The following is a 12,049-nucleotide window of genomic DNA, read 5'->3' on the forward strand; positions in this document are numbered from 1 at the left end:
GCAATTGATCATTTGTCACCCACATTTGTAATAATAACTTTAGGGGCATTGATCTATTCCTGACAAATATAATGAACTTCTCTCAATTAGGATGGCAAACAGGCACCAAAGTATTTCCTCATAATGGAGTAATTGCAGTTCTAGTGGTATTATTAGTCATTTAAATTAGTATTTTTTCATTGAATATTGGCTGCTCTAGGCATTGCTCCAATTAGAGATGCGCGTCAATTCTCACTATAAATGTATTCATATCATTTCACTTGACATTTGGAGCCCATCATATCATATTTTATTTCCTATTTCCTTTATGTTTTCCTTTTGATTTTACTTCACGGGTCCATTTCAGTTGACATAATGAGAAAACATTCGGTTTATCTCATGGTTAAATCGATCTTTATTATTCTGCTAGAAATTGAGCCAATAACATTTTGTGTTAACTATGTAAGATTGACTTACACATTTGCTTAGCACATACCTGTTCCTTGTTGCTCTGATTTAGCAATTATTATTTTGATTAAATCAACTTTGCCTTACTTGCCTACCTTATTGCCCCTGCTATTTTCCAGAAATTAGCTCTTTGAAACATTTCTGATTAAATTAGCATGCAATTACATATATCAGTATGTCCAATTTCTACTTTGGGCATGCTTACTGTTAAATTTGGACATGGGACACATTTTCTCAAAGTAGTTACTTTGAAACTCTTCTAAAGTCTGTCACTTTCATCTATTCTGCTGCATCTTTGGCTATTCCTTTCCTCTTTTATTCTTTTCTTGGATACCTGTCTGTACTTGCAAATCCTGACCACCTTGGGAATCTTTGATTTTCATGTAGAGAGGCCAGTCATTGCTATTGTAAATGAGAATCCGTGCATACCATCACCGTGCGGTCCAAACTCTCAGTGCCGTGTGGCTGGAGGCACGGCAGCCTGCTCTTGTCTGCCAAACTACATCGGACGGCCTCCTAATTGCCGCCCAGAGTGCATGATCAATGCTGAGTGCCCTGGAAACAGGGCGTGTCAGAATGAGAGGTGTATTGACCCATGTCCGGGGTCTTGTGGGGCTCACGCCAAGTGTGTGGTTGTGAAGCATAGTCCAGTGTGCAGGTGCCTTCCTGGATTTGAAGGAGACCCTTTCGCAGGGTGCTCACCCGTGCCAAGTAAGATGCCTCCATGCTCTTAAGCTTCCTCTGTAATGTAAACCCTTGTATGCATTATCCATTTCAAATGTTTCTGTGTATTTTATGTCTTACCTTATGAGCATGAAGTATTCCGTGTATGGATTAGTAAGAACCAGTGGCAGAGTAAGGGGGGATTTCGGAGGATATAACCCCCCCCAGAGCTCAGAGAAATTTTTAAGTTTGATCCATTTCAATCAATTGGATTAATATTACTTATAGAATGGTGTAAGGAGTAATAGCATATCCCTCAGAAAGCCCTTAAACTCACCATTTTGAACCATTTATCTTAAAATTCCACATTTTATTTATGTCGCATCTACCACTAACCCTGGCAGGTTTTCCGTACCCCCAGACCCCCCAATATTAGTTGCACCTAAACCCCACCCCAGCCTTAATTCCTAGGTGCGCCCCTGTTAAGAACCATGGTGACGATAGTAGTCGGAGTAGGCTTGGGCAATGGTAGATTTGCTCTTTGGATATCAGTGAAAAAATTCATTGGATTATACCATTATATTGGTTTTCGAATTATATCTGCAGTGCCATTGGTAGTTCAGCCTCACTTAAGGGTACAAGCTCCTTTTATTATTTCAAGAGAGACACCACCCCTTGGAAATCAAAATAAGTAATCTATTACAAATAAAGCTTAGCAACGGAGATATTTGAAATGGATAATTAGCGTAATCATACGTATATATAGTATCTAATTTGAGTGTATTCTCAAAGCCATGTGTTTGCGTACATAGTCAGTCTTTTGTCAATCAAACAACATTGGTACATATTTGGAGTGGAAAGCTGATTTGCAGGTTGGTATTTTCATTCATCAATGCCTCCTGCTTCAGTGTATTATGTTTGATGAATGTATTTAATAACTTAGTGAAATGAAACGAAAAAGTGTAGGTGTGTGATTTGATGGTGGAAACTCCACTTACAGCGAAACAACCGGTGAAGGAGGATCTCAACCCTTGCAATCCATCTCCATGTGGAGCGAATGCAGTTTGCAAAGAAAGGAATGGGGCTGGCTCATGCATTTGCCTTCCTGAGTACTTTGGAGATCCCTATTCAGGCTGTAGGCCAGAGTGTGTCTTGAACACAGACTGCGATAGGACTAGAGCCTGTCTAAATAACAAATGCCGGGATCCCTGCCCAGGAGCATGCGGCATAAATGCCATCTGTCAGGTCCTCAATCATGCACCTTCTTGTAGCTGTCTGCCTGGTTACGAGGGGAACCCTTTGAGTTCTTGTCATCTAAGACCTATCCGTAAGATTTCTTGTCACTTCTCTATTTCATATACTTTTACCTCACACTTTTTAAATGTTGACTTCTTCTATAAGTTGTATTTTTATGCATGTTGTAGATTTTTTTCAATATTTCTTATCTTACATCTTGCTTTCCACTCTATTCATGGAGGGATAATTGAAAAAGAATTTTTGCTTCCATTATTTTTATTATCACTTATTTGCTATTAAATCTCACTATACTATGTATTTGTGGCTGTCAAAATTATGATTTTCACTTCATGGTACATACTTCTTAAGTTCTTAATTTTATTCACTTTATCCTAATCTTGACACCAGTTTACAGTATCTCTTTTTTGTGGTCTGCACTCAATTTTTTTTGTGTTTCTCTCTGCTTTAAAACTTATGTTGGTTGTATGCCTTACTCTTCACCATTCTTTCCTTCTGTTGACTGTTCAGAGGATAAACAGGAACCAAGTGGCAATCCGTGCGTACCATCCCCTTGTGGGCCTTACAGTCGTTGTCGTGCCTCAGGAGGCCATGCGGTGTGCTCATGTGACTCAGGTTATATCGGCACTCCTCCATCCTGCCGTCCAGAGTGTGTTGTGAGTGCTGACTGTGCCCAAGACAAGGCTTGCCTGGCACAGAAGTGCCGTGACCCATGTCCTGGCACTTGTGGCTTGAATGCTCGCTGCCAAGTGGTTAATCATAATCCAATATGTAGTTGCAGCCCAGGTCACGTTGGAGATCCTTTCGTTCGCTGTATCGTTGAAGACAGTAAGAACTATTCTTGTTTACTATTTTCTAATCTTTGTTATACTTACTAAATGAACTTTTCTTCTTCTCCTCTATCCCTTGCTAGGCTGTGTTTATGAGAAAGTTTTGTTCTTGCTGTACCGTTACAATGATCAGCCACAGTTCAGAGTGTAAAGAAAAAGGTTTTTTTCATGAATTTTAGCAATTTGATTGCCTTTTTAATTTGTATTATAATTTTTCCACTTCAATTTCATTTCCATCCTTTTTCTCATTCATATGTCTCTGAGAGCATCTTAATTACTTTCAGAACATAGATACTTTAAAAATTGATTTTGATGGAGGTGCTTTAATAAACTGTGTAGTTTAATAAATCTAGTAGGATGCCCTTGTCAATAGATATTTGTTATCTTGAATATTCTTTATCTCCTGGGAATGAGAGATCTCATCATAAAGTGGTAATGTATGGAATGCATTCCAGTATCAGAGTGATTTTTTTCCTCCATCCTACTTCTTAATGCATACATACTTTGGCTGTTTTCAGTATTCTTGTCTAAGTTTTTTAAGCATTAACTTCTCATGACAAAGATTTCTATTTCCTATTCAAATTCCATCATTTTTTAAATCTACTTATTAATCTTTTCAAATTTCATTCTCGTTTGCGACTGGTACTGCAGATTAAACGGTCAATCTTTATTTTCTATCATTTAATTTTCTATATTCTATAGTGTCTTATGCAGAGCGAGTACTTATTCCTTGAATATCTATCTGTTCTCTTCAAACCTGTGCTTCTGTAGAGAAACCTCAAGTGGTCGATACGAATCCATGCATTCCATCACCGTGTGGCCCGAATTCTCAGTGCCGAGCCATTGGAAACACTCCTGCATGCTCTTGTCTTGCTAACTACGTTGGTCGTGCACCCAACTGCCGACCTGAGTGTACCATAAATGCCGAATGTCCAAGTAACATGGCTTGTCAAGCTGAGCGATGCAGAGATCCTTGTCCAGGATCTTGTGGGGCCAATGCTCACTGCACTGTAGTCAAGCATTCGCCCATGTGCACATGCGTGACAGGATTCACAGGGGATCCATTTTCCGGCTGCACTCTGATTCCAACAAGTAAGGAGATCAGTTATTTGAGAGAAGAGGCCAAACATTTGATAGCATTTTCATCTCAGCTGCATCTCATCTTCTGTGGGTAGTGTCATGCAATAATCAATGAAGCCTTATCCAAAAACAAGGTCGTATTGCCAGTTGAATATGTATAAGTGTTTTTTAGAATGTTCCCTTGAATGCTTTCACTTGTCCCTTTTAATTTTGTTTCAATCAGATGTCTCATTAAGAATGTAGGTTTATAGTGGATGTTAGCTATGATGATTAGTTTAATTTTTTATTCCGCTCTGATTTATTTCATGAGGTTACTGCGTCAGTTTAGTGCTATTTATTTAAGACAGGACTTCCTAAAAATATTCATCAACATTATCCAGTGTTTTCATTGATCTTCTGAAGTTAACCCTATTTGGCTAGTTTACCTGCTATTTTAGGTTTGCAGTTATAAACTTCTTTAAGGTTCCTCAATGTAGAAAAAATGTTTTTAAAAGTTTGATTTCAATCACGTTGTTCCATTAGTCCTCTGTTAAGCACTAAAAGTATTATGACCTTGATTTCCTTCTGGAATGGCTACATTCTTTTGTTTCTGTGTATAAGAATGATGATTCTCATCAATGAAATTCAGGGCTTCTGCTGAACGATTGCTGCATCCTCTATTTTAAAAATTGGAGCACAACTCCTTAACTTAGATGACTCAGAATAAAGTTTATTTGTACTGTTGAAAGATTTTTAATGCAGGCAAATGAAAATGCACTACTTCAGATTATGATGAGATTTAGCGAGGTTTTCAGGGATGGACTATTTGTACATATGCTGTCAAATCTTAGTTGGCCTTATCTCTCAGTTATTTTGCTGCTTGACGCCAGTGAAAGGATTATCGGTCAGATGAATCAATTCTTTTTGATGGTCTGTTACAGTTGTGAGACCCACGGAAGGCCATCTTGATCCTTGTAATCCATCACCTTGTGGGTCGAATGCTGTGTGTAGGGAAAGAAGTGGGGCTGGGTCTTGTGTGTGTCTCCCCGATTACACGGGTGATCCGTACACAGGGTGCCGACCTGAATGCGTCATCAACACTGACTGCCCACGAAACCGGGCTTGCCTTAATCAAAAGTGCAGAGACCCATGCCCTGGTACTTGTGGTCTTAATGCAGAATGCAGAGTGGTCAACCATGCACCTTCTTGCACCTGTCTTCCGGGTTATGTTGGCGAACCTCTAACTGCGTGCAAACTTCCACAGCCAAGTAAGGCAGCTGTCTATCACCTTCATTTTCTTTTTCACATTATTCTCCTTTGTGGTAATCCTAAGAATTTTCCTTTTCTTAACATTATTTTGAGGGTAACATGGGTGGCCACTGTATTGGAATAAGTCTGGGATTAGAGCAATATGCGTCGCTTTGTGAGAGCAGAATGAAATCATGAAACAGTGAGATTTGAGGGATGGCCATTTTCAAAGACGTGAGAAAAATTCATAACTTTCAGGCATTCCTCCAGATTATCAGCTTTTAGTATATGTATTCAAGCCCCTTCATTTGATGTCTATTAATATTTAGAGCAGGAATCCAAATTATTTTATTCGTTATAATGTCCCTGTTCCCGCTTTAGGTCCCATGAATTCCAGGGACGTTTGTTTTTTTCATGCATCCAGATTTTTACTCTTCTCTTACCTCATTTAAGCTCTAAGGATATCATTCCTTCTATCCCCTCTCCTCAGAAAATTATCATCATGTGAATAGGTGCTTATGTGGGTGTCACTGCCTACTAATATCTCTTAAAGGCTTCCTCTCTTCTCTCACTTTATCATGCCCATTTAAAAAAAAATATGTATTAGTCATTCTCTCCCTGCTCATTTCTCATAGTTTGAGATATTTTTGCCTCTCACTTAACTTCAGTGATATCATTTTTTTCCGATTATCATGCCTGATATTTTGGAAAATGGTTAAGACCACTGAATCAAGGGAAGGATATCACCTTCAAGAAACCAGTACTGTGGCTGTCTTATGTTTGTTGTAGATTTCTTGATAAGTCTTCTTTTTCTTTAATATTCAATTCTTATTTAGTGTATCTTTTCTTTGACTAATTAGTGTAAAAGTTTTCTGAGATTCTTTTATCATAACTATTACTGTTACTTTCTGATACTAAACTATTATGGTGTTACTAAAGGAATGTCCACAGGTGTGTGCATTTGATGATGCCAACTTGTAAGTACAAATCACTTTTCTTCTCCTACTTCTGTTGTGTTTGTCTCGTGACAGATTTCCTTGTTCTCTTTCCAATCCCTTCTTCCTGAAATTCTGTCTTCAGTTGTGCATGAAGAACAAAAGGACCCTTGCCAAGGCTCTCCATGTGGTCCGAATGCTAGGTGCAGGATAATCAATGGCCATGCAGTGTGCTCGTGTCTGTCAGGCTACATAGGAACTCCTCCAGCTTGCAGACCAGAGTGCGTTGTTAGCACCGACTGTCCTCAGGATAAGGCTTGCCTGAACTTGAAATGTCGCGATCCTTGTCCAGGCACGTGTGGGAAATATGCTCGCTGTCAAACTGTTAATCACAATCCTATCTGCAGCTGCCCCACTGGGCTGACCGGTGACCCATTTGTCAAATGCTATAAGGAACCAAGTAAGCACCTTATGCCCCTCTCTTTTACTTCTCTTTACTGTTTCTTTTATTTAGTTTTTTTATTTGAACCACTGCACTTATCACCAATCAAGTGAAAAATTGTTTTGAGAAATTATCATTTAGAGTAGATTATTTCCTTCACATACTTTTGACTATTACTATCACATATTTTACTTAATACTTTTACTGACTTACTTTTGGTGTGTAATTTTTAGCATCTTCTGCTCTGTGTTTGTTTCTAGCCGTACATTTTGTACGAAATATTGATTACATATATTGGCTTCACTTTCCTATTTATTTCATATTTTGTCACATATTGTGAATTCTTGACAATATCTTTACTCTTTTTCTACATGGAGAATTTATCTTGTTTGTGTGTAATTATTTCCTTCTTTGTCATCTCTTTTGTGTGTCAATTTTATATTTTTCTGGGACTGTTGCTTTTTCTTTTAGCGAAGCCATCTTCCCTTGGCTTGTCTGTCTTCAGGCATTCCTTTCAGACTTACCAGCACAATGTGCATTTTTGTAGCATTCCTTGTTTCCTCTTTAGTTTTTCTTATGACTTTTGTAGTTTAAAGCTCAAAAATGTTATGGTTTGAATTTAAAAATTTTAGTTCATGTGGATATTAAGTATGTTTAGTTAAGCACTCAAACCTTGATAGGAAAGTTTTGGAATAACTTTCTGAATTTGTATCAAGAAATAATATTGTACCTCTCAGAACTTCAGCCAGGAAAACCATCAACCAAAGTACCATATTTAATTAGGCCCTAAGCAGTTTAATCGATAAAATTTTCCATATTCTTTGTGCAATTAATGTTTCAACCGTTCACCCAATCAGATTAAAATAATTTAAAATCACCAATAATGAGGCATCTGCATTTGCTGTATCGTTAAATAGCATATAATGTTTATCAGTGGTGAAATTGTGATCCATTGAACCAACTTTTTGCTTGAGACACTAGCTAATGGGATCTTTGTCACAGTATTTTTCATTTTTGAAGCTGACCAGTTTTGGCTGAGGACTGCACCTCTTATTTCTTTATACATAATTATCTATGACTTTCAGTATTTTCTTCCATAGTTTTTTCTTAATTTATCTCTGCATTTGCAAAAGAACTCTTTGGTGAAATTTTTGGAATCTTGGTTTGGTGGTATTCAGTCGCAATATTTCGCAATAGGCGTAATTCTTCTATATTTTGATAAGAGTAAGCTGGAAAGCAATGGAGTAAGACACAAAACCATATGAAATGCTGAATTATTGATCTTAGAGGTGAATGTTATGCATCGATTCTTGAATTTTGAGGTTTGATAGCATGAAGTTATTATGAGCTGCTAATTGAAAGAGTTTATAATGAGGTTGTTGAATATAAGCTTTGATTGAAGCTTATGATGCTAAGAGCACACAAGCCTTATCCAAAGATTCCCCAAAAATTTGCCTGCAGAATCCTTGGGAGGATGGTTTTGCAAATAGACGTGGATATTGTTCTGGTTGACTCATTTTTTCAATATCTCTTGCGTGAACCTGTAGTTGAACCTCCGAAAGATTTGGGAGACCCTTGTGTTCCATCACCATGTGGTCCACACTCTCAATGTAGAGCTATTGGATCGCAGCCTGCATGCTCTTGTCTTCCAAATCGTGTTGGACGTCCTCCCAACTGTCGTCCTGAGTGCATGATAAATGCAGAATGCCCGAGCAACTTGGCATGCCGTGCCGAGCGTTGCACCGATCCTTGTCCAGGCAGCTGCGGACGTCTCGCTCAGTGTGTTGTAGTGAAGCATTCGCCAGTGTGCACATGCCCTCAGGGTTACACTGGCGATCCCTTCTCATTCTGCTCTCCTGTCCCCCATCCAAGTAAGCGTTTATGATTTCTTAAGTAGTCACTGTTGTCTTTTTTCCTGACATTTCTCTCATTTTAATTCCTAATGTATACCTAAGCATAATAATCTTTCTGAAATGCTCTAACTATTAATTTTTACTATCAAAATAATCATTTCACTCATTCTTACTCATAAAAGTAAATGTTTTTTTCACTTTTTACTCAACGTTTTTTTTTTATTAGTTTAACTTTCAACTGATACATTCTTAATAAACTTTTCTCCTGTAAAAATATCTAACTTCTTACATTTCCTGTTGTCTTTTGTATGTTTGTGGCACAATACTTCTGTTTTATCTTAATCAATACTGTTTTCAGCACTAATACCATCTGACAACTTAAAACCTTGTAATCCATCGCCCTGTGGAGCAAATGCTGAATGTAGGGAAAGAAAGGGTGCTGGAGCTTGCTCTTGCTTACCCGATTATGTTGGTGACCCTTACGCTGGCTGTCGTCCTGAGTGTGTCATAAATACAGATTGTCCAAGAGGCAAAGCATGCCTTTCTAACAAGTGCACTGATCCATGCCCAGGAACGTGTGCAATAAATGCACAGTGCACAGTTGCTCAGCATTCCCCTAACTGCGAATGCCTTCCTGGACTTACCGGTGATCCGTTCAAACTATGTACACCCATCACAGCAAGTAAGACTCTATTTTTAACAATTACATGTATACATTTTACTTGTGTTGTACATCACTCCAAAAAAATATCATAAACAATACTTAACATGTTAAACTTGCAGTATCTTGACATCCTCGCAATTATAATGGGTTTTTTCTAAGCACAGCACAAGTGCAAAACAATACAACATGTTTTCAATCCATACAGAACCAGTCGTGGCAAATGTAGATCCATGCCATCAGTCGCCATGTGGGCCATACAGCATATGCCGCAATGTCATTGGCAGAGCTGTTTGCTCGTGCCAGCCTGGTTGCATAGGTAGTCCACCAACTTGTAGACCTGAGTGTCTGTTGGGTACGGATTGCCCCCAGAACAGGGCATGTATTGGCCAGAGATGTATGGATCCATGCCCAGGCTCCTGTGGCATCAAGGCGCGTTGTACAGTTGTGAACCACAAACCTCTTTGTTCTTGCTTACCAGGTTACACAGGGGATGGTTTCAAGCGCTGCTTTCCTCTCATAATCAGTAAGACATTTTTTTACAATCTTTGTAAATAATTGAACATACCTGCAATATTCTTGAATCTGTTTCTCTTAGCATGTAGAATTCATGTGTTTCCTCACAATTTTCAACACTTGCCTGCTTGTTGAAGCATTTATATTTTAGCTTTTGCATGCTCAAAAAAAATTTCAACTTGATGTTACTATACATCTCTCAGTTTTTCTTGTCTCACATTTTCACTATCATTTTTCTCTATTTAGTAAGCACAGTGATGATCTATATACTACACTGCACTTGTTCTTCCTGTTTTCTTACTCCTTACTCTATTCTGTACACCACTCATGACTGTAGCCACTGAAAGGCCGAAGAACCCGTGCGAACCGAATCCATGTGGACCAAATTCAGAGTGCAGGTTGATAGATGGGAGGCCTGCGTGCACCTGTCAGGCCAATTTCATTGGAACAGCACCAAACTGCCGCCCTGAATGCGTTAAGAACACTGATTGCCCTAATAACCGTGCTTGCTTACAAATGAAATGCAGAGACCCCTGCACTGGTCGTTGTGGAACCAATGCTCAGTGTGCGGTGGTCAATCATCAAGCAAAATGTGCCTGCCCCACAGGATTCACTGGAAATCCAATGCAACACTGTACAATTGCCATTACATGTAAGGGCTCACACGTATAACAGCATAGTATAGATATATTTTAGTAGCTTAATTTTAATGTAAAACTAAATTCTAATTAAACATTTAATCTTTAACCAAATAATTATATTAACCTTATATTGATATTAATTGTACATATAGGATTCTGAATATTATTATTTAAATAACTTTTGTGTGTTTTATCAATTTTGTTACCCATTTTGAAGTTTGCAGGAACCATCTAGGAGAAGGAGATGAACCAGTTTATCCCATATTTTTACGGCCTATAATCTATTCTTCCCCTTTCCTTTTCCTTATACAGATACTGAAAGAACCCCTGTGGTAAGTGACCCTTGCTTCCCCGATCCTTGCGGGAAAAATGCAGTGTGCAGAGTGCAGAATGGAGCAGGAGCGTGTACTTGTCGACCTGGATTTGAAGGGGACCCATACACTGGCTGCCGACGGGAATGTGAGACCAACAATGACTGTCCCTCTATTAAAGCTTGCATCATGAACAAATGTGCTGATCCTTGCCCTGGAACATGCGGTATAGAGGCCATTTGCAGCGTTATAAAGCATGTGCCTACATGCATATGTCCAGCAGGCATGACGGGTGACCCATTCTTCCAATGCCGTCAGATTCCACCCACACGTAAGTTTGAATTTGATTTCAGTCTAAGTCAGCGATGCATCACCTTTCTTAATGTATCCATCATCCCTATCTCTTATCAATCTCTTCCAAATCACCTTTCATTATTTATTCATCATCCTTATCTCTTTAATATTGGTATTTTGGCTTACTAAAGCTCTCCATTCTGTATTATTTTAAGGTAACCTCTAAAAGCAATTATGTCTCATTTAAATTTCCATCATAATTTTCATTGAATTCTTTTATCATCCTTTTATTATTATTCTGAGGAGGCTATGATGCCTCAAGAAAGTTTGTCTGTTGCCTAATCTACCACTTGTGGTTATTCACTGTTTAAAAATTTTATTTCTTGCTGATATATGAAATTTTAATGCTGTCTTTCCTTTATGCAGCTCCGGTGCCAAGAGAGCCTTGTGTACCTTCACCTTGTGGACCTAACAGCCAGTGTCGTGCAGTGAATGATCAGGCCGTGTGCTCATGTCTTCAGAATTACATTGGCTCACCACCAAATTGTCGGCCAGAGTGCATTGTGAGCTCGGAGTGTCCAGCAGATAAGGCATGTATAAATCAAAAGTGTGGAGATCCATGCCAGAGTACCTGCGGAATCGGAGCCAAATGCTCAGTGAGGAATCACAGCCCCATCTGTGCCTGCCCTGCTAGATTCACCGGAGATCCATTCAACCGCTGCACACCTATACGTAAGTGTCTGAAACCTGTAATTTAATATAGGTCTTGTACCTCTTTTAAGACATATTTTTTTATACTTAGGCAATTCTTAAAAGGGGCTCTTAAAGTCTCTGTTTAATTCTAGTGGCAATGTTGCTGCCTGGTTGCAAGAAAAAACAGATGTTTTAGCATAAA

General features: G+C 38.7%; 1 protein-coding gene across 1 annotated transcript in view; it reads left to right on the forward strand.

Annotated features, from left to right (window-relative positions):
* The window catches only part of LOC124159670, a 309,866-nt gene that overhangs the window by 196,433 nt on the left and 101,384 nt on the right, over nt 1-12,049 (forward strand). The window contains exons 65-74 of the mRNA XM_046535577.1: nt 835-1,158; nt 2,111-2,437; nt 2,875-3,192; nt 3,966-4,286; nt 5,195-5,521; nt 6,582-6,896; nt 8,426-8,749; nt 9,090-9,221; nt 10,979-11,191; nt 11,581-11,886. Coding sequence (XP_046391533.1) covers nt 835-1,158; nt 2,111-2,437; nt 2,875-3,192; nt 3,966-4,286; nt 5,195-5,521; nt 6,582-6,896; nt 8,426-8,749; nt 9,090-9,221; nt 10,979-11,191; nt 11,581-11,886 — 2,907 coding nt within the window. The remainder of the gene's footprint in view (nt 1-834; nt 1,159-2,110; nt 2,438-2,874; nt 3,193-3,965; nt 4,287-5,194; nt 5,522-6,581; nt 6,897-8,425; nt 8,750-9,089; nt 9,222-10,978; nt 11,192-11,580; nt 11,887-12,049) is intronic.

Source organism: Ischnura elegans, chromosome 5 (assembly GCF_921293095.1).
Source record: "Ischnura elegans chromosome 5, ioIscEleg1.1, whole genome shotgun sequence".
In the NCBI taxonomy this organism is placed as follows: Eukaryota; Metazoa; Arthropoda; class Insecta; order Odonata; family Coenagrionidae; genus Ischnura; species Ischnura elegans.